Source organism: Anas acuta, chromosome 2 (genome assembly GCF_963932015.1).
Source record: "Anas acuta chromosome 2, bAnaAcu1.1, whole genome shotgun sequence".
Lineage (NCBI taxonomy): Eukaryota > Metazoa > Chordata > Aves > Anseriformes > Anatidae > Anas > Anas acuta.
In genome coordinates this window covers 112,670,343-112,691,971 of record NC_088980.1, presented here as the reverse complement: position 1 = coordinate 112,691,971, position 21,629 = coordinate 112,670,343, and the positions used below count along the sequence as shown (strand labels likewise).

The window sequence follows — 21,629 nt, the reverse complement described above, 5'->3', positions numbered from 1 at the left end:
ACAGCATCTACATTAAGAACCTCAGAAGCCAAATTTCCAAAGAGCTTTCTGGGGTGTCGTACAATAACAGCTCCAATATGGAATTCCTATTTATGAAACAATAGCCACTTCATGACATTTCCTACAGTTACAAAACAAATGGTTTTCACAAAAGAAACTATGGCTTCTGCTAATGATTAGAGAGAGCTGTTAGGGAAATCTGGCTGGTAATCAACTTCAAGTGATGGTTGTCCCAGTGATTTTTAAGGTACAAATATGAAGAAATTCTGGACAAAATAATTTTGACCCAAACACCCACTTGAATGTAAAAAGCCAAGGTACTCACAATATAGAGAGAGATGTGTGCACAATGGGATACACCCAGGTTAATGAAGATGTCTCTACATGCATAGGTCTGGTATCAAAAGCGGCCAGTATCTTTGCCCCACACAGCATTGTACATGTAGAAGACATTTGCATCTAGCCCAGATATCTTAACTATGGCACACAAATGTATGGCTACAGTGTGCTGTGAAGGTCCTTACAGGAACCAGCTCCAAAAGAGCTGACACACCTGCACAGCACAGTGTAGTCCATGTAAACATACCAGCTTGAGTCCTCCCAGAAGGAGCTCTGCAGCACCGTGCTCTAGATTGGCATGGGTTAGCTTTGCAGAGAGAGCAAGACATCCATCTGATGTCCATGTCGCTCCAAGATGTGCATCAGTCCATACCTACAACTGAACTCACTGAGGTGTAGCTTTACAAAACTGCCCAGCAAAGTGTAATGGACCTAGAAGTATCAGTATGCTGTAAAATATGGAATATAAAACAGAAAATGGTTTAAAGGTGTTATTGAAGAAAAATAGCCACAGGGGAAGAAAAAAAAAAAAAAGATATCCCCATGAGAAGCTCAAGCTGGTCATCCCACTCATACCATCTCTCCTGACACACACCATAAGTACCAAAGTGCCTTAAACGCCAGGTTAAAATGCTACATTCATTTTCCTTTTTCTCTGCTTTGTCCTTTATTTTCCCTGTCTTTGAAAGCACTTTCTGTTAATACAAGTGTCAGGTACCTCCTCAGAATGTCACTGCTGCGTGCCAAGAATTTTTATGAAACCCAACAGCAATGACTGCTGCTATGTAATGATTTCTATTGTTCCTCTATAAAAAATTGATCTTTACAGATAAGAGCTATAGTCATAGAAGCTTTAATATATCATTAAAATTGGTGGGTTTTTATCTTATTTTTGTTGTTGTTGTTGTTTTGTTTGTTTTTGTTTTCATCTCAGAGAACAGTTTTGGGGAGCAATAATTTATTTACTGTAACTCTTCATCTTGGAATCAGCCCTAGCAACTAGTAGATAAAACTACGTGAAGACGTCAGATGTGTGAATCACTGCATTGTACCTTACCTAAAGCATAAGCACAAAAGGTGGTAAAAGCACTGAACAGCCACACCCAGGTTGGAACAAGTCCAGGACTGGTACCTGAAATAAATTGGGTAGTGAGTCAGCACAGCAGTGGTTAATATCAAAGCAATGCACCAAGATATGCATATACATATACACAAGCTGCCACTGATTAGCCTACAATGGCAAACAGAATTAAATATTTGCTTTTGACCTTCAATCAACTTAGGTCATCAGCCAGCCCTGCCATTTCAAGCAAACAATGACCAGGCTTGAATATATTTGTGCTGTAAAGAAAAGAAGATAAACTAAAGGTTTTTGGTCCTGAAATGAATTTAGTATTGCACAAAATAATAATAGAAGCTAAGCAACAATTTTCACAGGTCATGGGAAGAATGGGAAGAATACCCATCAAAAATAGTTTATGTCTATGCAATATTAAAATAATAATAATAACCTTTAAGCCTGATCATTTTTATTAGCACCAATATGGGTTTTGTATGGCAGTTTTAACATACAGATCTGAACAGGAAAATTTTGCCCTTAGACTAGGACAGATATTAGTACCTTTTTTTTTTTTTTTTTCCATTTTGATAAGGTGCCTAACATTTTTAATGAATCTGGGAAAGAAAGCTGAATTAGACGGAACGTGAGGTTCTGTCACTGCTCTCCTGACAGCAATAGCCTGAGGTTATTTTTCAAGAATTCAACCTTGTTTTCCAAAGAGCGTTCTGTTCAAATTAAACATTCTCCATTGAGGGCATGAAGTAAGCCAGCAGTAAGCTCTGCAAAGCCCCCTGGGGTTCCTGCACGAGGGAAGGCTTGCACCCAGGGGTGCGCCCAGACCCAGCACCTAAAGGTGCACTCCTCTCATCTCAACACCTCGTGCTGTCCGCGTGAAAGAGAAGATGGCACTTCCTGACTCCTAGCTGCACGTTTTCAAACTGCGGAATGAAAAACAGCTGTCCAGGAAATTAAGTCTTTTATTCCTGATCCTTTGCATGGAATTGATATCTGATATTCAAAAGACTCGTTAGATTGCATGACCGCTTTCAATCACTACAGAAATGATGGACGCTGTGCTCCCGTGAAACCAAGAGCCGCCTTGCACACTGCACACAGAAGAACATACTTTAGTCACAATCTCAAATATCTTCGACTTCAATATGTATCTACTGGGAATGTGTCAAGATGAAATTATGCATCGAGAGACCTGTGCTGTCTGCTGTACTATTACAGAACTTGCCAATTATCAGCTGTATGGAATAAAATGCAAGTGTTTAAGCGTGAGGGTAGGTAGTTACACAACATGTAACTGGAGATTCATAACCTCTGAAAATGTGATGTTCATACAGGATCATTTTTGAACCAAATCTGCTAGCAAATATCTCTAGAATTGTTGCAATAAACATACAAACAGCTCACCACAGAGTACCTCCCGAATCCAACCATATGCACAAGAAATTAAAAGTAACAAAAAAATCAAATGTTATTGTTTCAGGAAATAAAGTGCTAAGCTTTGCCCAAGTTGTCTAATTCAAAGAAAAGCAAAGATCTCTATATGTTAACCACCTGGGAGATGCTTACCACTCTTGTTTTTTCAACAACTGGTCTGAGAAGTCCAGAATTGAACATTGCCTACACTCAGGAGCAATCAGCTCCAAAAAGCTTTTGGCTTGGTCTATCATAAGGAGAAAATACAGGCTTGGACTTAGAGTATTTCAAGAGACATTTGTTTAAAAATTTATTTTTTTGTCTAGAAGCAGTCTTGAATGGAGGGGGGGGTGTGATTTTTTTATGGAGAGGGAAATTAACTCATTCAGGCATGGATTCAGGTATTAGGAAATGTGAAACCAACGAAAGTTTTATGAAGAATATTAGGGTGTTCTTTGTGCATTAAAATCCTGGCACACACTTTAAATAAAATGGGATATTATAACAGAGTTCAAATAGTACATGCTGAAACCCATATTTAGGAATTAAATTATTTTTTTCCAAAAAAATGACCTAAATTTATAATGCCATGTGTGAGGTCAGACCCTCCCATATGCAAATGAAGCCCTGTTAAGGGAATGAGTGTAAGTTTCAGGTGTGTCCCCCCTGTATTACTCAGAAGTGTGACAGAAGCAGCTCTGTAATTCTGAAAAATTACAATATAAGGATATTTACCTGAGGCAGTGTAGTCCCAGTCATAAAAAGATATTAGAAAATAATTAACTAAAATCATGACAAATCCAGAGAATGTTAGCAGGTTGGGAGCAATCCACAAAGGCACTATCTGTTAAAAAGAAAAAAAAGCTAAGAAATATCCTCTTTCAAATTAGAAGTCCTATTTTGAACAAATATTTTATATTTTTTATCAGGAAAGGAGAAGCCTGTATAAGACATAAGCAATATTCATATTACAGCATGTTTTTCCATTTTCAAATTAAAATGCAATTTTAATTTCTGGAGCTATTTATTTTCAAATGCCACCCTTTTGCGTTTGATCATTGTGACTGCAGTAAAAACATGACATAAAAATGTTGCATTTCCTCTGTTATACGCTATCCTTGTTTTCCCAGACACCAAGGAAAGCCTCTCACCACTTTCTGTAGCACAACTGACAGAAGCCTACAGCACCCCAGTGTGGCAATTCAGCATCTAGGTGGCAGGGTTTTGCTAAATTTTCTATTCCCACACTGCAACAAGGAAACTTGCTCTTCTAAAGCATGCTAATAATTTCCAATTCCAGACATCAACAAAAACAGAGACTTATAGATTAAGCAGAACGCGTTACAAATAGCTCCTGACATCTCCAGATAGTAACTTTCTGCAGAGTCACCATCTTCAGCCATAAACTATGAACACTACATTAATTCATTTGACTTTGTAGAGTGCTGAAAAGGACTCTCTGTTTCCTCCTAAGCCTCTGATTTCTTGTCCCATTAACCCTTCTCTGCTATTCATCCCCCACGGCTTTCAGGTATTCCTTACACTGCAGCAGTGGTCCTTTATGGTAATGCTCTTCCCAAATAGACCATTTTTTTCCAAAATATTTTCTGAAATAATATACACAACTGCCTACATGATTTTTAGGCAGAATATACCTGCAAAAAAAAATGTCTAAATAGCAGCTACTTCTGTAACTGAAAAAACATATCAATATATACAACATAAAAATATTGGAGACTTATAATCAAATTCTTTGCAGCATCTATGGACTAGAAATGTATATAAAGATGTACTTCAACACTATAAAATATTACAAAACAGTTTAAATATTATAGAATAAGAAGCAGAACAATTTCATATACTAATATTAGTTTTGAAATCAAAATTTTGTTAATTTCTTTGGACTAGATACATGGACAGATAGATGAATAGATATTAACTTATATACATTTTACATTTCCTCTCTTCTACTTCTATGTAAAAAAAAAGTATGAAATGTTAGACAGATTAACCATCACAATTAGATCTTCTTTCTTCTAGTATATTACAAACAATAGTATTCAAGAGAATCGGTACAACTGGTAATATACACTGTAAGGTTTCAAAAATCAGATGAAAATTCCTGAATGTTTTTCTGTTATGTTTCTTAGATGTTTTTCTTAAGTGCATTGGAAAAAATATCAAATCTGGTAGCTGCATTCCTTATGACTAGGAATTTGTCGGTAATTTTAAAACATTGTATATCAGATCTTAGAGTAATTAAAGTAAGGAATGGAATGCACACAGCTACTACACATCTATGTATACCTATATATAAGTCTGAGTTTTCAAAACCCCAATTCTAAATCCCTAAGATCAAGTGATAGCACATGTTTCCAGAAGTTCCTTTAAGGGTTCACGTAAGGAAAAGCTCTCTTCACTGCACATCTTACTAAAGCAACTGCACAGTCTGGATGCAGTGACAGCATCACATCTCCTCTTTTTGATACCTGAGGATGCAGAAACTTAGTAAGATGGAGGTTTGGTGCAAATCTCCTGGTATGGGATCTGTCTATTGTCTGTGATCTTACATGAACCAAGGACAGATGCTGATGAAGAAATTATAGACTGGTCTCTTTTACTGTAAAATGGGATAAAAACAGTGCCTTAAGACAACTCCTGTATGAACCATTACGTGGATATACAGATGCCATCCAATGTACTGTCTTAAATGACTGATTTCTCCTGTATGATTCATAATAATGGTTGACTAAAGTGACGTGCCATAAATGTCTGCTTCCTAATTAGGTTTACCATTCTAAATAGCCTCAATATCATTAGCAAGTTATTATGGGAAATAATTTCTACTTACACAGTACAAACATGAAGACATTATTTTAACCCACTTTCTTGCTAACCTGTATTTTAGGAAGGAAACCATCAAAGCACGTTGTTACAAGTGCAATCCCTTTGGTAGACTTGCAATGAAAAACAGTTACAGGAGATCGGTCCTCAGGAAAACAGCCTCTCCTCCAGTTAGTCATTGTTTTGATCCTTAACTGACCTAATCTGTCTAGGTATTTAGAAAATATTCCAGTTGCAAAATCCCTTTTGTTATAGTCAATGCCCATTATTCTTTTGGTTAGCATTACGCTACCATCACCCTGTTTCACAATTCAGAAATCACAGGGTGGTGAAAATTAACTTCTCAAACATTTTGGAAAAACACAGTCTGACTTTACCAGTATCCTAGTATCCTATATAAGAACATCTTCCAAACTTTATTATCTAATTAACAAACAGGAGAAGTCTAATGCATTGATGCACTACATGATTAATACAACCAGAGGCTCCGCTGGGAAGCATAACATCTGCTCTCTTGCAAAATGTTCTTTATAGTTCCACAAAATACTGATTTCTGTTTTAATGGGTCCACTGCCATTCATGCTTAAAGCCTTAATCCAAACAACAAATGCTTTAACATAATCAACTGCCTATGTGGATAATAATCTGTAAAGTACATGTATTTATATAAGGCTCTGTAGAAACTTGAAGTATTCTTTAAGTAAGTCACTTGAGACCACTAAAATTCTACTCATGCATGATTCTAATGATAAAATCAAAGTTCATAAGGCAACTGGGGGGTCGGTTAATTGACTTCAATGGAGCTGGCATACACCTGTGTATCCTAGGGGGACTTCCTCCTTTTCCTCTTATTGTCCTGCACAAGTGTGATTTCTCATGAATACAAATACAGGAAGAAGATTCAGTGAGTATAGGAGCTAAGTAATGCTATCCATTATCCATCAGATAGCAAGCCATGGTGCTTTATTATAAAACACAAATCTTAATTAAAGGCAAAAGGACTGCTCATGGAATTAATTCATTAAGAATACGTATCTATAGATGCATAATCAGAATAATTTTAAATAATACGTAGAGAAAGTTAATTGTTACCCTATAGTTTCATGCACAGTGGCAAAGCTGCCATAGGAAAGCCAAAGACAGGACAGCACCCACTCCAGCCCTTGGTTCTGCATTCAGATTGCCCAATTTCAGCACTGTGCTCTGCTTTGGGTTCTCCCCAAAGTGAACAAAATCATGCTCAGCTAGAATTTAAGGAGGTTTAAGATATGTAAACCTCATATATAAGCTTATATAACATATATAAACATTTTTCATAGGGCCTATCACTCTGTGCTCCATGGGGACTGTCAAGCAGATTGATGCTTTCCTGCCAGGAAAACCCTGCAACTGTTAGAAGAACTCAACCCCAAAGGAAGTTTTTCTCTGGTGATACTTTCTCTTCAGTTTGATAGCAGTCAAATATTTTTGAATCTCCCAAACCAGAGCATGACTGCACAGTAAAGGCTCATCTGCATGGGACTTCTGAGTGCTAGGGGTGCTTTTCTGCCTCAGTGTTTTCCTCTATATTAAGATGGGAATGGAAACAATTTTCTCTTAACTAAATTACTGAATTTAGTTTCACATCTTGGAATTGCTTTTCTTTTATACTAGGCTCTGGTTATTTTTTAATTCTGAAGTTAGGACATATAAACAGTTTTGAGAAATTACATTGAGGTAATGAACAAGATATTACAATTTTCTTGCTGTGCCAAGCATAAGCAACAGCTGAATTATAAAACCCAAGCATGGCAGGCCACCTGCATCCATTTTTCTTGCATATACTTTTCCTTTAAGTCTGCTCTACTCTAAAGATTTCCATTTCAGAGACATGCAGAAGTTATTGCTTCCTTGAAGATCAATAAAGTTTGTATTTATTTGAGATAAAGCCTCTTCTTTTGCCAACAAAAGCAAAGCTAATTGTGAGCAGTTTTATTTTTAAAAACAGCAGATCATAATGCATTCAAGGGATGCCATCTCCCAATCGTTACGGTGATCATGGTAACCGCTCTCATTTTCAGCTTCTTAGAGAAATGCCGAGCTCCCTCAAGCAAGTACCCTTGGGAGAAAATGAGACAGCACTTGCATAAAATCACTTGCACAGCACAGAGATAAAGCCATGCTGTTGTTAGGTGGCATATGCTGTACAACAATAATGTGTACTAAGTAAACCCTTTAATGTCTGCAAAGCTGTTTAACGAAAGATGCAACAGAAACTGATGCCTGCTGCATAATGATCAGAAAAATAAAAATAAAATAAAATAAAATAAAATAAAATAAAATAAAATAAAATAAAATAAAATAAAATAAACCTTGTTTCTCCCCCCCCCCAAAAAAACACCTCTAAATCCATACATATTCATCTTATATAGCTATGTGTTCAGTAATATGTTATCTTTTATATGGATGTCTTAATTTCAGCTTTATTAATCAATATGTACCTTTAAATGAAAATACTTCTTGTATTTAAAATAAATTCTTAGATTATCATGTGATATTCTGTTAAATAAGACTCCTACCTTAATAATTTTGTTCCAGATGGGCTGCATAACATACACAGATAAAGGATTTGTATCCACAGCATTGTACTGTAAGGAAAAAAAGCACAGGTGTTAAACAAAGCAGTGAACAATGCATACTTTATCCCTGTATGCTCATCAGCATCTAAGAACAGTAATTCTGGGTGTGCCTGGTGCAAATTTATTTTATTCTGATGAACATTCTTCCAGCTCTAAATTAATTGAATAGCGCTAACCTCATTTATGTTTATCTTGACAGTATCTTTACGTACAACAACAAAGGTCTGGGCTGATATAATGGCAAACAGTTGTGCAATCACACTTTACTTTTAAATTCTCAATCATTTTACAAGCTATCCTATGAGACCCTGCATTTCTAAATTATTTTTTAATTAATATCTTTATTTGCACCATCAGTAATGCATAGCCTCAGCAGCAGTTCATTGTTGGTGTGTAAAAAATATAGTGCATATGGAATATGGTCATAAGTGGAATATTGTCTCACAGAGATACACAGCTTTGGACACAGTCATATCTCCACTATGCTAAGTAATGTAGGACAATGTTACCATAAAAATATGTTCTACAATATCATAGTTCATTACCAAAATAAAATTTTCCTATTGGACGGAGTTATAAAAACATTACACATTTTTTTTGTAAATTCCAGTAATTGCAACTTCTGCAAAGAATTTCAGAAATCTGAGCCTGCCTTGAATTGCTGTCGTCTACCTTCTCACAGAGGACAGTATCAAGATGTAGCCTGCCTTCACACTTAAGAGCACACACCCAGAACTATATGCACAAGAATGATTTTCATTGATAATGTCGTTCACAGTCAAGTTCTTGAACACTGGCAAGTCTGCAGCAGAAGAATTTATATTTATTGGGGTGGACATGCAATTCTTTCAGAAATTTGTGGACTTTGAAAGAACATACATAGCATATGTGTTAGCATGATGCATGAGACTCCCAAAAAGAATCACGTGTATCTGTACACAGCTTTGTCCAAACATTGTGGGCAATTAGAGTAAGATAGTGACTCATTAGACCACAATCTGTTGAAGGTGTTCACACATGGAAGAGCTGATGATGGCTTTCATTTCACCTAGCTTTAACGAATAACTCTTTGTTTGTTCTCTCTGTAGTTCATTTATCTACCTATCTCAGCCAACTGCACATGGGATGAGCCTACACTCTTGAAATACCTGTTTCAACTCATTAATTATCAAAGGAGCCTAGACACTTATCTTAAACTTGGGCACCTTTCGGGTGACTGAGGTCTAGCAACATTAATCTTGATCTCTGTATGCCCATTCTCCAAGTTTTAACACACACACTTCACCTGCACACTTGAGTTGTCAAAGAGCTTTCAGTGCACAAGTGCCAGCAGGACAAAAAATTAATGCAGCATGCCTCCATTTTTGAGTTCACAGTCCATGACTCTTCATTCAATCTTCCTGAGCTCCTGAGGATATCAGCCTACAGAGGGCTTCACCACATTTCCTTTTCCTATCTGCATATAAAGGATGTATTTAAATTACTTTCCGGGAAAAAAAAAAATACACTTGCTTAGTTATTTTTAAATTTGTGGTTGTATTGATCAAGATAATAAATGTAGTATATTTGTAAAACTTAGAACATAGCTATATATTGTGAACATGTACATATTAAAAGAATCATAGAACAGCTTGGGTCAGAAGGGACCTTACAGACCATCCAGCCCAACCCCTGCCATGGGCAGGGACACCTCCCACCACACCACGTTGCCCAAGGCCATCCAGCCTGGCCTTGAGCACCTCCAGGGATGGGGCATCCACAGCTTCTCTGGGCAGCCTGTGCCAGTGCCTCACCGCCCTCTGAGTGAAGAATTTCCTCCTAATCTCTAATCTAAATCTATCCTCCTCTAGTTTAATACCATCCCTCCTTGTCCTATCATAATCTGCCCAAGTAGGAAAATGCTCTCCATCTTTTTTATAAGTTCTCTTTAAGTACTGAAAGGCTGCAATGAGGTCTCCCTGGAGCCTTCTCTTCTCCAGGATGAACTTCTCCAGGATGAACATGTGCTGGGGGCACTTTATATTAGATATTAGATATTGACAAATATCCAGGAAATCACCTATAAACTACTGGTCAGACAGGGCAGATTAACTTTCCACTTGGAGTAAAACATACAGTTTAGTGAAGTGTACATCACTTATTTTTTCTAAAGATATGTGAAGTTTCACTTATGTGTATCATTTTTCTCTGCTGCTGACACCCATACTTAAACCATGACATAATTACATCATCAACATCTTTTCTGACAGAATATATATTAAAATTCTGAAATACATTACATAAGCAAAATCAATTTGCGGGTTAAAGTTTTCACTGTTATGTATGTATTTGCATCTCCACATACTGTATGTTATACCGTATCTTGCAAACACTGCTTGTTACAACTGATCTTTTGATGGCACAGCTTCCATATGAATAACCCAGAGTGATTTGGGATGTAGGATTTGCTTATATTAATGCCAGAATAACAATAATACCAAGCCATAAGATCCCTAAGTAAATAGAATAGTCAGCTAGTACTTAATTCACCCAAGAACTAAGGGAATCCACTGAAAATGGGGGAAAATTCAAAGTATTCATTAGTGCTATTGAGGTTGCAGGTGTCCAGGAATCAGACCAAACTTTCTCTATACCTACTGCTTGTTTCCTCACCTCAGCTTTTATTCGAAAACTACATGAGGTATGTGACAACTTGCTGACCAGCAAGCTCAGCAGATTGAGCCATACCTAAATAAGAAGGCACAATACGTCACCTTGGCTCCTGCTCTTTTTTCTTTGGCTTTCTCCTTCTCCTCCTCACCCCAGCCCTTCAGAGTGATGAATAAAATCATACAGTCCTTGTTAAATAGCAGCAGTAAAATGAGGCTTTCTACCCAAAGTATTCACTGGCTTTCCAGAACAACTGCTTGTTCCCAGGAGAAAAAGGAAAAAAAAATATTTATTATTCAAAACAATTCTCTTCTCACAGAGATATTTTGGAAAACTGAAGACACAGTCAGCTTCTGTCTCCTTGACGGTTTCCAAAGTCAAGGATCAAAAAAGTCTTTATTTGTTACTAAAAAAAAAAAAAAAAAAAAAAGAGCATGATGGTCAGGTTGTGTCACCTGGAGAAGTTTCAAGAATCCTCACGCTGCTCCCCGTTCATTTCTATGCCTGTGGATCAGCTGCGGTCCTCTGGGTGGGGACGGAACATTCAGATTCAGTAGGCATGAAGAAGAATGGAAATTTCTCTTCCCTATTCAGTAACGTTTTTTTAGTCAGACCAAAGGAAACATACATGGAAAAAAAAACATTCTGCCAGTTTTCTGTCATGGCAAAAATAATATTTAACAAACAAAAGCTGCTATGCAGTTTAACACTCTGCTTTGCTCTGCTCCTAAGAAGCTACTAACTTCAAGGTTGTTAAATCCTCAGGAGTTTAATTGTCATAGCTTCCCATAAAAGTAAATTACTTGGTAATATGCCCACATTATGATCAATGAACGTGAATGTGAGAGCATACCAGAACATGATGTGAAAAAAGTGCTGCCATTTGCTACTGCATAACTCTGACATTTTCAGGGTGCTTATGTTAAAAGACAGCAGTGGAGGATAAGACTGTTGGAGGTGTTTAAGTGATACAAATGCTAAGCACTCTCCAGCAAACCCTTTTTGTACTAGAAAAGGGGTTTTGGTTGTTCTTTTATTTACATGAAGAATGGATTGCATTAATCAGAAAGTTTCTATTAGTTATTACAAAAAGAAAGTTGCAATATTTAGGAGGGAACGGCAGTAGCAGAATAGGAAAAATGGCATTCATCAGCTCCTTCTTACTGCCAGGCTTGAAAATTACTTCTGGTGGTGTTGTTTTTTTTAAATAGCTGATATCTCCTTGAAAGCCATCTGCTTTCCCTCTCCATGTTGGCAATGGCTGCTGCCAGAGGACGATACAGAGGGCAGGCAGGACGCACAGCCAGCAATGCACACAGACACACACACATACGTGTGCAGCACGTGTCAGACACGCTCCCCCTGTGCTGACCTCCACCCAGCCGCTCCAGCACATCGAGCCGGAGCTGTTCAGAGGAAAGGCGAGGGGATTAAGGCAAAGGGCTGGGGTGAGGATGAAGGTTTGAACAGTGAGAAAATGCACACTAAGGAAACAGAAGTGAGCAAGGGAAATGAGAGGAAAGAGAATGAGCCAAAGCAAAGGTTTGGCTACTCAGCAGAGAGAAGAGATGGGCAAATACAAGAGGCAACTGGTCCAGAGGGGGCGAGCAGCGACAGCCTGTCAGTGGGTCCAAAGCAGTCTCCATGACCAAGGTCTTCACTGCTCAATGCATGACAAATGTTACCTTCTGGCTCACATCCACACATTTTAGCAACACCTCCTGTTACTGCAGACTGGTCACATCCACACCTCACTGCTCTTGGTGGAGGGGCTTGGGGTCATGTTACCTGGTCCTGTGCAGCTAATACACTGTTAGCATTGAGTACAAGTACATCTCAATTCAAAGTATCTGAAACAACCTGGAGACCATATCGTAACCTGGTAATATGGTATTTTCATAGCAGGAGAGTGAATGTTGTGCATGTTCAAAGGCCCAAATGTCCGTGTGGAGAGAGTGCTGAAGGATGGTGAAAGACACATAATGGTGCATAATGTCTCCAGAATGGACTATTTACAAAACAAAGCTATTGTCTTGGAGACAGTTTCTGGAAAAGAAAAAAGAATGAGTGAGTGAGCCAACCATTAACCAAAGCAGGCATCTGGATCCTCACTAAGGTCCCTGGCCCTTTCCAGCACTGCATTATGGAGTTATCCCAAGAATAAAAATGTGGAATGACCACAACGAAAAGAATAATATAAAACATATATCCACATTAACTTCAGAGTCAGGAAAGAAAGCAAGTTGCAAGAAATGTAGCTGCATTACTTGCTGGGAGATACTTACTTTAGCCAAGCTGGTCATTATGCTAACAGACTATTGCTTTTCTGTTACTTATCTTACTCCAGGTAGCACCGTACTGTGCAATGCAGCCACATCCATTCAGAGATACAGAGCAGAACTGTTGTGAATTCCTTACATCTGAATTGCTAGCATCATAATGACTCTGTAGGTGTTGATTTCATCTTAGCAGCAACAGATTTTCAATGCTTTACATTCCTGCCCAGAAATCAGCCGATTCAACCTGTTCATTAAAATTCACGAGAACTTCATGAATCAGCACAGGCTTCATTGTCCCCATTGTATATGTTGCAAGACTGAGGCACAGATGGACTGTGATTCACCCTAGGAGTATCTAGCAAAGGATACAGCCACAATGTTGTTAGACGTGTCATGTTTGTATAAATAATTTAAGTATAAGCAATAACAGTACCAGTGTATTCAAATAAAGTCACCCAAATTAGCTCAGCTTTATGCTCGAGTTCACTTTTGCGAAGGGAAGTAAGTCTATCCAGAATGCAAAGGCTGGAAAGCTTCTTTTCCAGACAAACTAATGTTTAAAACAGCTATTTATCAGATAGCAATCACAGTTTTGGTTGCAATATTGAAGGTGCTGTGATCCCTCTAACATTTAATGTGAAATTAGATGCCTGCTGTGGAAGAACACACTAGTTGTTCCCACGCAGAAAAGATGAGAACCATCTAACAACAATGCAAGGATGAACATGAAGGACATAAATACTGTGAAGCCTGCCGTTTTCCTGCGAGCAAACTCAGCAAGCTCAGGCACAAGTATCAAAGAGCCACAGCTGCATACATGTGCTGCATATGGTCCTGCAGGCATGGGTAACCTCCACAGCACCTCTTAAGTCAAGTGTTCATCATATTTGTGTTATCCATGCAAAAAAAAAAAAAAAATCTGTATATATTAGTTAGCAATGCCTGGCAAAAGAATGAATGATGAAGAAGGGTGAGAACGTGCAAAGAAGTTACTACAAGGTAACAGTATTTGCCTTGAGAAGCACTAGAGCAGATCTACGTGTGCGTCATTACCTCTAGATGAGGATTTGATGAATTGAGATAACCCATGCCTATGGTACATGGATAAAGTACTTCATAGTTCTTGCTGGGGAAGCCAACCAAAATGAGAGAAGCTGAAATGCAGTAAGCTCCCCACACATGTTACTCAACATAAATTATCTTATTCCTCCACTCTAAAACTAGCTCAGAATGTTATCAGACTTTTAAAGTGTTATCAAAGGTTTAATTGAACGTTGAACCTATAGTCATTTACATCTGTTCAAAATGAATGGAGAAGAGAGGAATGGACCAAATCATTTTATCCTCCTCTTAAATTAACTTTTCAAAATTAACTTAGGCAAAATTATGGTCTTTCAATAAGTTATCTATTGAAAATAATAACTCCACAGAGTGGTTTCCTACAATATTTGTACAGTGGCACATTGCAATGGTGGAACCTGAACATCTCCTGATCATTTCCCAGTAAAGCATAAACACAAGCTTGTTATCATTTGGCCTGTAGTTATATGAAGGACTCTATATCTTGGATGGAAAATCTGGGGAGATCTGCTGATGGAAATGCTTGAAAACCCAATGTTCAATGGTATATATTTGAAATAATACAAAAAAAAAAATAACAAGTGATAATGTCTTACTAAACACCCAACTATCCCTCCAATACTATTTATATCAGTCCAAAATTCTATCAGCTTTGTTTAAAAAATTTTGGATAAAGAAGAAGGCATTACACATAGTCTTGACAGTGTTTACCCTTGCAAGGGTCCTGGGTGCATCTCTCAGTAGGAACCCTATACCTGGCCATGGACCCACTGATACGGGATTTATCCTTACCCATGTGCCAACATCCTGGCCCAACCTCTTCCCACCCCTATCTCCAGGAAGGTGCCTGATGCCCAGGACTGGGACTGCCCTGGTGTCCCCAGGTCTGCCCTGCTCCTGGCCAGGGTGGTGGGATGGATCCTGGCTGCCAGACCCTATTCTGCTCACCCTGGGTGGCTCCTGATGTCCCCAGCCCCCAAGGTAGGTCCTCAGTCACCTCAGTGGCCCAACAGCTACACATACCCTCCTACAGCATTATTTATCACATCTCCTCTCTGCATACAAAATGTCACCATAGATTGGTAACTAACAGACAACAAGAGGAATGGCAATGGATTAGGTGAGGTATGTTCTCTTTTGCATTAGATGAGTTTTTTGTGTTTTCCTAAGCTACAAAAATGACCCTCCCAATTTAGGGATCAATCAGGTGTTATTTCAGAGAGCTCTGTAAGAATTCTCCCTTCTGGGAAAGTTATTTCATAATTATGCAACACAAACTTTCCTTCTTTGGTGTTTTGCACTTCTGGAACCACACAAAAAAATTAAAGAAATCACTGAAACATCTGGTAATAATTTTCCATCCACCTTCCAGATACCTAGAATGCATTAAACACAAGGTTTTTAATTGTACTTTATATGTATTTTTACAGGTTTGTATATGTTATGGGACAGTCTTGGGTTTTAATAAAAGCTTCACAATGGGAAAGAAGAAGTAAACTATACAACAACAAGACAGATATACAACATCGTGGATGCCAAATAAATTCCAAATGTTCAGCAGTTCGAAAGTGCTGATATATTCCAAAACACAAGCCCAGTACTTCTAATAATGAAATTACTTTATGTTATACCATCACTTAGTTAATTATTCATAAATAAATGACTCAGATTGTATATGTCCAGTTGCTTAGTTTGGACTACCTTGCCTTTCCCCTCTGTCCATATATCTATACTTTGATTAGGTCATTGATATCTAAGACCAGGAAGTATAAGCCTCTAAGACATCTAGGGCTGAAGCCTAAAACACACAAGTAGAAGCTGAAGAAAAAGGTTTGTAATTTAGCCTGGAGAAGGGTATGGAGTGTGGGGCATGCAATCGCATCCTCAGATGCAAATGATTGTCTTATTGGAAGGTCTGAGACCGTGGGCTCTGTTATCTGATGGTGGTGCTGGATGTAGCTGCATGGTGAGGGAAGGGAGGCTGCCCAAGCTGTGCTCCTGGGAGGTCCTCTGTCCCCTGACCTTCTCCCCTCTAATTCCATTAGCCTGTGCATGCTCACAGTTAGGAAATATGATTAAGTTACCCTTCCATCTTAAACTATTCCTAGTAAAATGCTCAAATCCCAATGTGATGATTTGGACAACTCAACAATTCTGGTTGATATTACTAAGACGTTAGGAAGCTATTCTTACATAAACTGCTGTGCTATGGATACTTTGTGGATGTACAGTCATCGTTCAGACCTCCCTCCCCATTTTCAGGAATCCTGACACATGCATTAGGCCACATGCCACATCCTGTCATTTAATGGAAATCTTTATGAACCCACATCTATGACGCCATGGGGCACGTGGAGCTGTAGGTCAGGACGGCTTGCTCTCAGGGAGTCATGCCTTCTAGCAGCCCATCCTCTTGCCTGCAGAGCAGTGCCGTTGCCTCCTTCATCCTTCGTCATTCCTTCACAGAATCACAGGTGAGGATCATAGGGTAATTCGGGTCAGAAGGGACCTTAGAAGGCCAGCACTGGGGTTCTGGTGTTAGGTGTGCCTGGAGCTGACTCATCTCAGGCACAGCCAAGCACCAGTCTCACAGCCTCTTCTCACAGGGGAAATGCTCCAGCCCCAACCATCTTGGTGGTCCTACACTGAGCTTGCTCCAGTTTGTCAAGGTCTTTCTTGTACTGGGGGACCAAAACTGGATGCAGAATTCTGGATAAGGCCTAGCAAGTGCCACGTAAAGGGGGATTATTACTCCCCTCAGGCTATGCTACTGTTAATATGACCCAGGCTTTTGTTGCCTTCTTTGCTGGCGGGGCTCACTGAAGGCTCACGTTCAGCTTCCTGCCTCCCACAGTCCCGTTTGCCAGGAGTAAGAGGCTGATGGCCTGGTCTGCTGACTACATGTATGCTTGAAATGTGGGATCTCTGAGAGACAGCAGGGCCACACTACTACTGAGAGAAAAGCACATATAGGGGCAAGAAGAAGTCATAACATCCTGGCCTCAAGAGTTAAGTTCTTGCTCAGTGTGTGAGACAAGATAGATCTAATCCATTACTGACATTCATTATCCAAATACATTCAAATCCAATTCATTACCCAAACCAGGGAGAGGTGGAGATGTAATGCTGAAAGGCAGCAACCATTTTTCAATCAACAGTAGTTAAGGGTGCTGCCTAACTTATCTTCAGGTGAAGGGTTTGTGTAATGGAACATGTCCAAACACTTAACAAAGAAGTCAAAATTATAGGAAAGAACTCAGAAATATGAACAGATATTGAGCAAGAGATAACAGAAGACAGGTGTAAATTTGTTGTTGTAAAGCTAGAGGCTAGCCTAGACTGGCAAAAGCACAAACGGTGCTAAAAAGCAAGCTTGCCCACCCTCAAGGAACTGCACAAAAAGATCTTTAACTACCCCTATTCAAATAAGCCCTAACATGGCAAGGAAGTTGATTTCTATGCATTTTTTTTGTGTAGACTTGTCTTTGACAGACAGCAAAAGGAAATGACATTAGGATTCTGTGCTATATCTCTTTGTGTATGTGTACAAACTTGCGTTGCATAAACAGTAGCCAGAATTCCCACCCAGCTGGAGCTCTGCCAGGGTTTGTACCCAAACCTCTGGGGAACCCAAAGAAAGTGCTCTAGGCCCAAAAGGGCAGGCAGATAACAGTGGGTTGCAGTTTTCAGGAGGGATGATAAAGAGAGTTTCTGTACCACATGTGCTAAGTGGTTGTGTGATCTAGTATCCTGACGCATAAAAGAGTGGCGGTATTTCAGATAAGGATGCAAAAACTCAATTCCTCCCTCTACAAAACAACCCTTATAAAAGAATAGCTCCCCTACTTTTAAAATAAATAATCCATATCTAATTCACAGATTCATCTTCACAATTAGTCTTCTATTAAAAAACAGATGAACAAACAAAAGTACACATGAATACATAAATGTGTATGTAAGCATAGCCTCACATATCCCACATAAAAACACTAAGCATTTCAGAATGCTGAAATCTCTTGATAAAGCAATAAAATCAAATTATGTAGTTGTTGTTTGCACTTTTGAGAGACTCAAGAAGGCATACAACACTTTATATCCAGAGTATTTGCCCCAGAAGTGATGTCAGGAACAGAAAACCTTTGTAAATTCATGAGTGTAATGTAGCACTCAAAAATATGTACAATTACACCATCGTTGGGAAAAAGTCCAGCAGCAGGTAATATCAAATGCAACATCTTTATGATATGGTTTCATTATGTTGCTGACTCATTAGCATTAGCATTTGATATGTATGAGGAAAATAATGTTTACAGAGCTCTTGGTACGCCACATTATGATCTCAGCTACCATTACAGCAGGATGAGGAATATGAAATCATGGTTTATGAAGACAGTCTTTCAGAATTATGTAGTTCAGTTAGGCCATGACTCTTCTACACATGCATACAGTGAGAGAAAGCATAAGAGTAATGCATGATTTGTTTTATTTTACATATTATTCAGCAAATTTAATTACACTCCCAGTCTTCCAACTCACAGACTCACAGAATGGCTGAGGCTGGAAGGGACCCCTGAAGGTCACCTGCTTCAACCCCCTGCCCAGGCAGGGCCACCCAGAGCAGGATGCCCAGGCCCATGTCCAAGCAGTGTTTGAGGATCTCCAAGGAGAAGACCCCACAACCTCTTTGGGCAGCCTGTGCCAGTGCTCCATTACCCGCATGGGAAAGTGCTTCCTGATGTTCAGACAGACTCCTGTAGCCCAGTTTGTGCCCATGGCTTCTTGTCCTGGCACTAGGCACCACTGAACAGAGCCTGACTCTGTCCTCTTTGCATCCTCCCTTCCAGTGTTTATAGACACAGATAAGATCCCCCTGAGCCTTCTCTTCTCCAGGCTGAGCTCCCAGCCTCCCATCTCTCTCAGCCTCTCCTCATAGGAGAGGTGCTCCAGTTCCTTCATCATCTTGCTATCCCTACCTTGGACCTTCTCCAGCATGTCCACGTCCCTCTTGTACTGGGGGGCCCAGAACTGGACCCAGCACTCCAGGTGTGGCCTCACCAGTGCTGAGTAGAGGGTAAGGATCACCTCCCTTGACCTGCTGGCAATACTTTGCCTGATGTAGCCAAGAAAATAGTTGGTCTTCTTAGCAGCATGGGCACAATGTTGGCTCACGTTCAGTTTGGTGTCCACCAGGACAGTAAGGTCCTTTTATGCAGAGCGACTTTCCAGCTGGGTGCCCTCAGCACGTGCCTGGGGTTCTTCCTCCCCAGGCGCAGGACTTTGCACCTCTTCTTCCTGAACCGCGTGAGGTTCTTGGCAGCCCAGAGCTCCAGCCTGTTGAGGTCATTCATTAAGGTAGTTAGTATGAAGATGACTGCAAGAGTTTCTTGGTGAGACAATGACTTGCAATGACTCACCAATTTTATGAAAGGTGGAAAACGTTATTCTGAGGGAATCTTTTGCAGTGCCTCAGACAGTCAAATGCCTTATTATACTGAGGAGGTTTGAAAAACTAACTACAGCTGATAAAGCTGGTGATAGCTGTTTTAAAATAATATTCATAATTAAAATTTAGGAAAATGAAACTACCATCTGCAGTAACACTGTATAATAAACACTGTACTCGTCATACACAAAGCCATCCATGCCCAACCATGATGAGCATTAAGTGTCTCCTAGGAAGTTCCAGATAAATATACAAATGCAAGTCTCCTGCCCTAAATTTTTATAACCATGTAAGAGTCTTGTGCTACTGGAGTTGAAAACAAAATGCCTATTCCAACAACGTGAGCAGAATCTATTACATTTCAAAATCTTCTAGGTATACAGGTAGCCTCGGAAATGTATGAGGACTTAACAGAAATCCAGTCTTGTATTTTTTTGACAGTGGTCCAGTGCTGGATTTGCACAAAGTGATCTCCACTGTACTATACTGAACACACTTTGCTCTTCTGTTATATGTGGGCATGAGAAGGAACCATCAAACCTTGAAACACTATCACCAGCCCTGATACTGTTTCCCTAACTCACCAAAAGCAAGGCTGGGGTGTAACCTGAGAGGTCTTGTAGCCCAGCGCTTTCATCTAATGCAGGATCACCTTTATGAGACGTGCAGGAAGTAGATCGAGTTACCTGGAGGTAATGAGCCTTCCAATTGCTAGTGATAAATAACCACGTTGGCAAATTAAAATAAAACACGTCAGACAAAACTTTGCTAAAAAAGTGGTAAGCAACTGTTTTTTAACACTAAGCTCTAGGTTTTATATCCTCCTGAGGGAAATCAAACCATTTCTTAGGACTGGTGAAAGGATTACACAGCCCCTCCCAGTACCTGCTATTCCAGTGCTTCTCAGCCCTTATCAATGCAAGGCTGACACAGCATCTAACTTAAATTTCTCTTTGTGCAGCCAAAGCTTGCATATTATCTTTCTTTTAAAGGGCTTGCATGAAGATTAACTGGCAGTTATTCTCCTATTCCTATTGTGTTAAGATAATTTCTCATGGTTTGTGTTTTCTAGGTCTCTTAATATTTTTAAAGCCATTCTGTGGACTGTAAACTGTGTGCCAAAGCAAGCAGGGCACACTGCTCCAGCTGCTATCTGAGTGGTACCTCAAGACCAGCAGCACACGTAACCCCTTTGACATATCTATGACACTTTACACACAAGAACTTTTTTTCTCTTATTTAGAACAGCTACAACGCTGCTGACAGAGTGATCCCCAGGTATCAGTTTTGCAGTCTGTCGTCTCTTACTTTATGTTTGAAATGCTGATTTTCTTTCCCTTAAGCATTGTAACTTACTTACCGGATTTTGCCATATTGATTTCTGGCCATTATGTATCCCTCTCTCAAAAACACTTTAAATCATAAGCCTGTTCTTCAAAGTTCCTTGGTGTCACATGAAAATTTTACAAGAGTATTCTCTGTTCTGGCAATTAATGAAAGTATTGAACAGTAATGGAGCCAGGAAAAAGAGACAGGTCTGTAGGTAGGACTCTATTTGATATATCCTCCTACTTTGACACAGAACTTAAAATTACTCTTTAGAGCAATACATATCCATTTTATGCTGATTTGTTCTTAGTTACCTCTATCTAGTTTACTTACAAGAACGTGGGACAGTATCAGAAGTCTCACTGAAATGAAATCACATACACCTCATTTAGTGTCCCCTTCTCTGCACAGGGAGCTAAGACCTTAAAAAATCACCTTAAATGACAGGAATACTGTAGACATACCAGGTGAAAATGTGGCATCTTTGACCTTAATTTCATAGAATCATAGGACGATAGATTCACAGAGTCATAGAACAGCTTGGGTTGGAAGGGACCTTA

General features: G+C 39.3%; 1 protein-coding gene across 3 annotated transcripts in view; it reads right to left on the bottom strand.

The window, feature by feature from the left end:
* Positions 1-21,629, bottom strand: part of LOC137851029 (ethanolaminephosphotransferase 1-like) — a 55,174-nt gene that overhangs the window by 29,117 nt on the left and 4,428 nt on the right. Inside the window, exons 1-5 of one of the 3 annotated variants that reach the window (XM_068671726.1) lie at positions 11,394-11,605; positions 9,575-9,745; positions 8,230-8,298; positions 3,563-3,671; positions 1,397-1,471 (exon numbers count right to left, since the gene is read on the bottom strand). In XM_068671726.1, coding sequence (XP_068527827.1) covers positions 1,397-1,471; positions 3,563-3,671; positions 8,230-8,259 — 214 coding nt within the window. In that variant the 5' untranslated portion in view covers positions 8,260-8,298; positions 9,575-9,745; positions 11,394-11,605. Of the gene's footprint in view, positions 1-1,396; positions 1,472-3,562; positions 3,672-8,229; positions 8,299-9,574; positions 9,746-11,393; positions 11,606-21,629 lie in introns of those variants that run through there. The other 2 variants (XM_068671725.1, XM_068671724.1) reach the window with 2 other exon arrangements.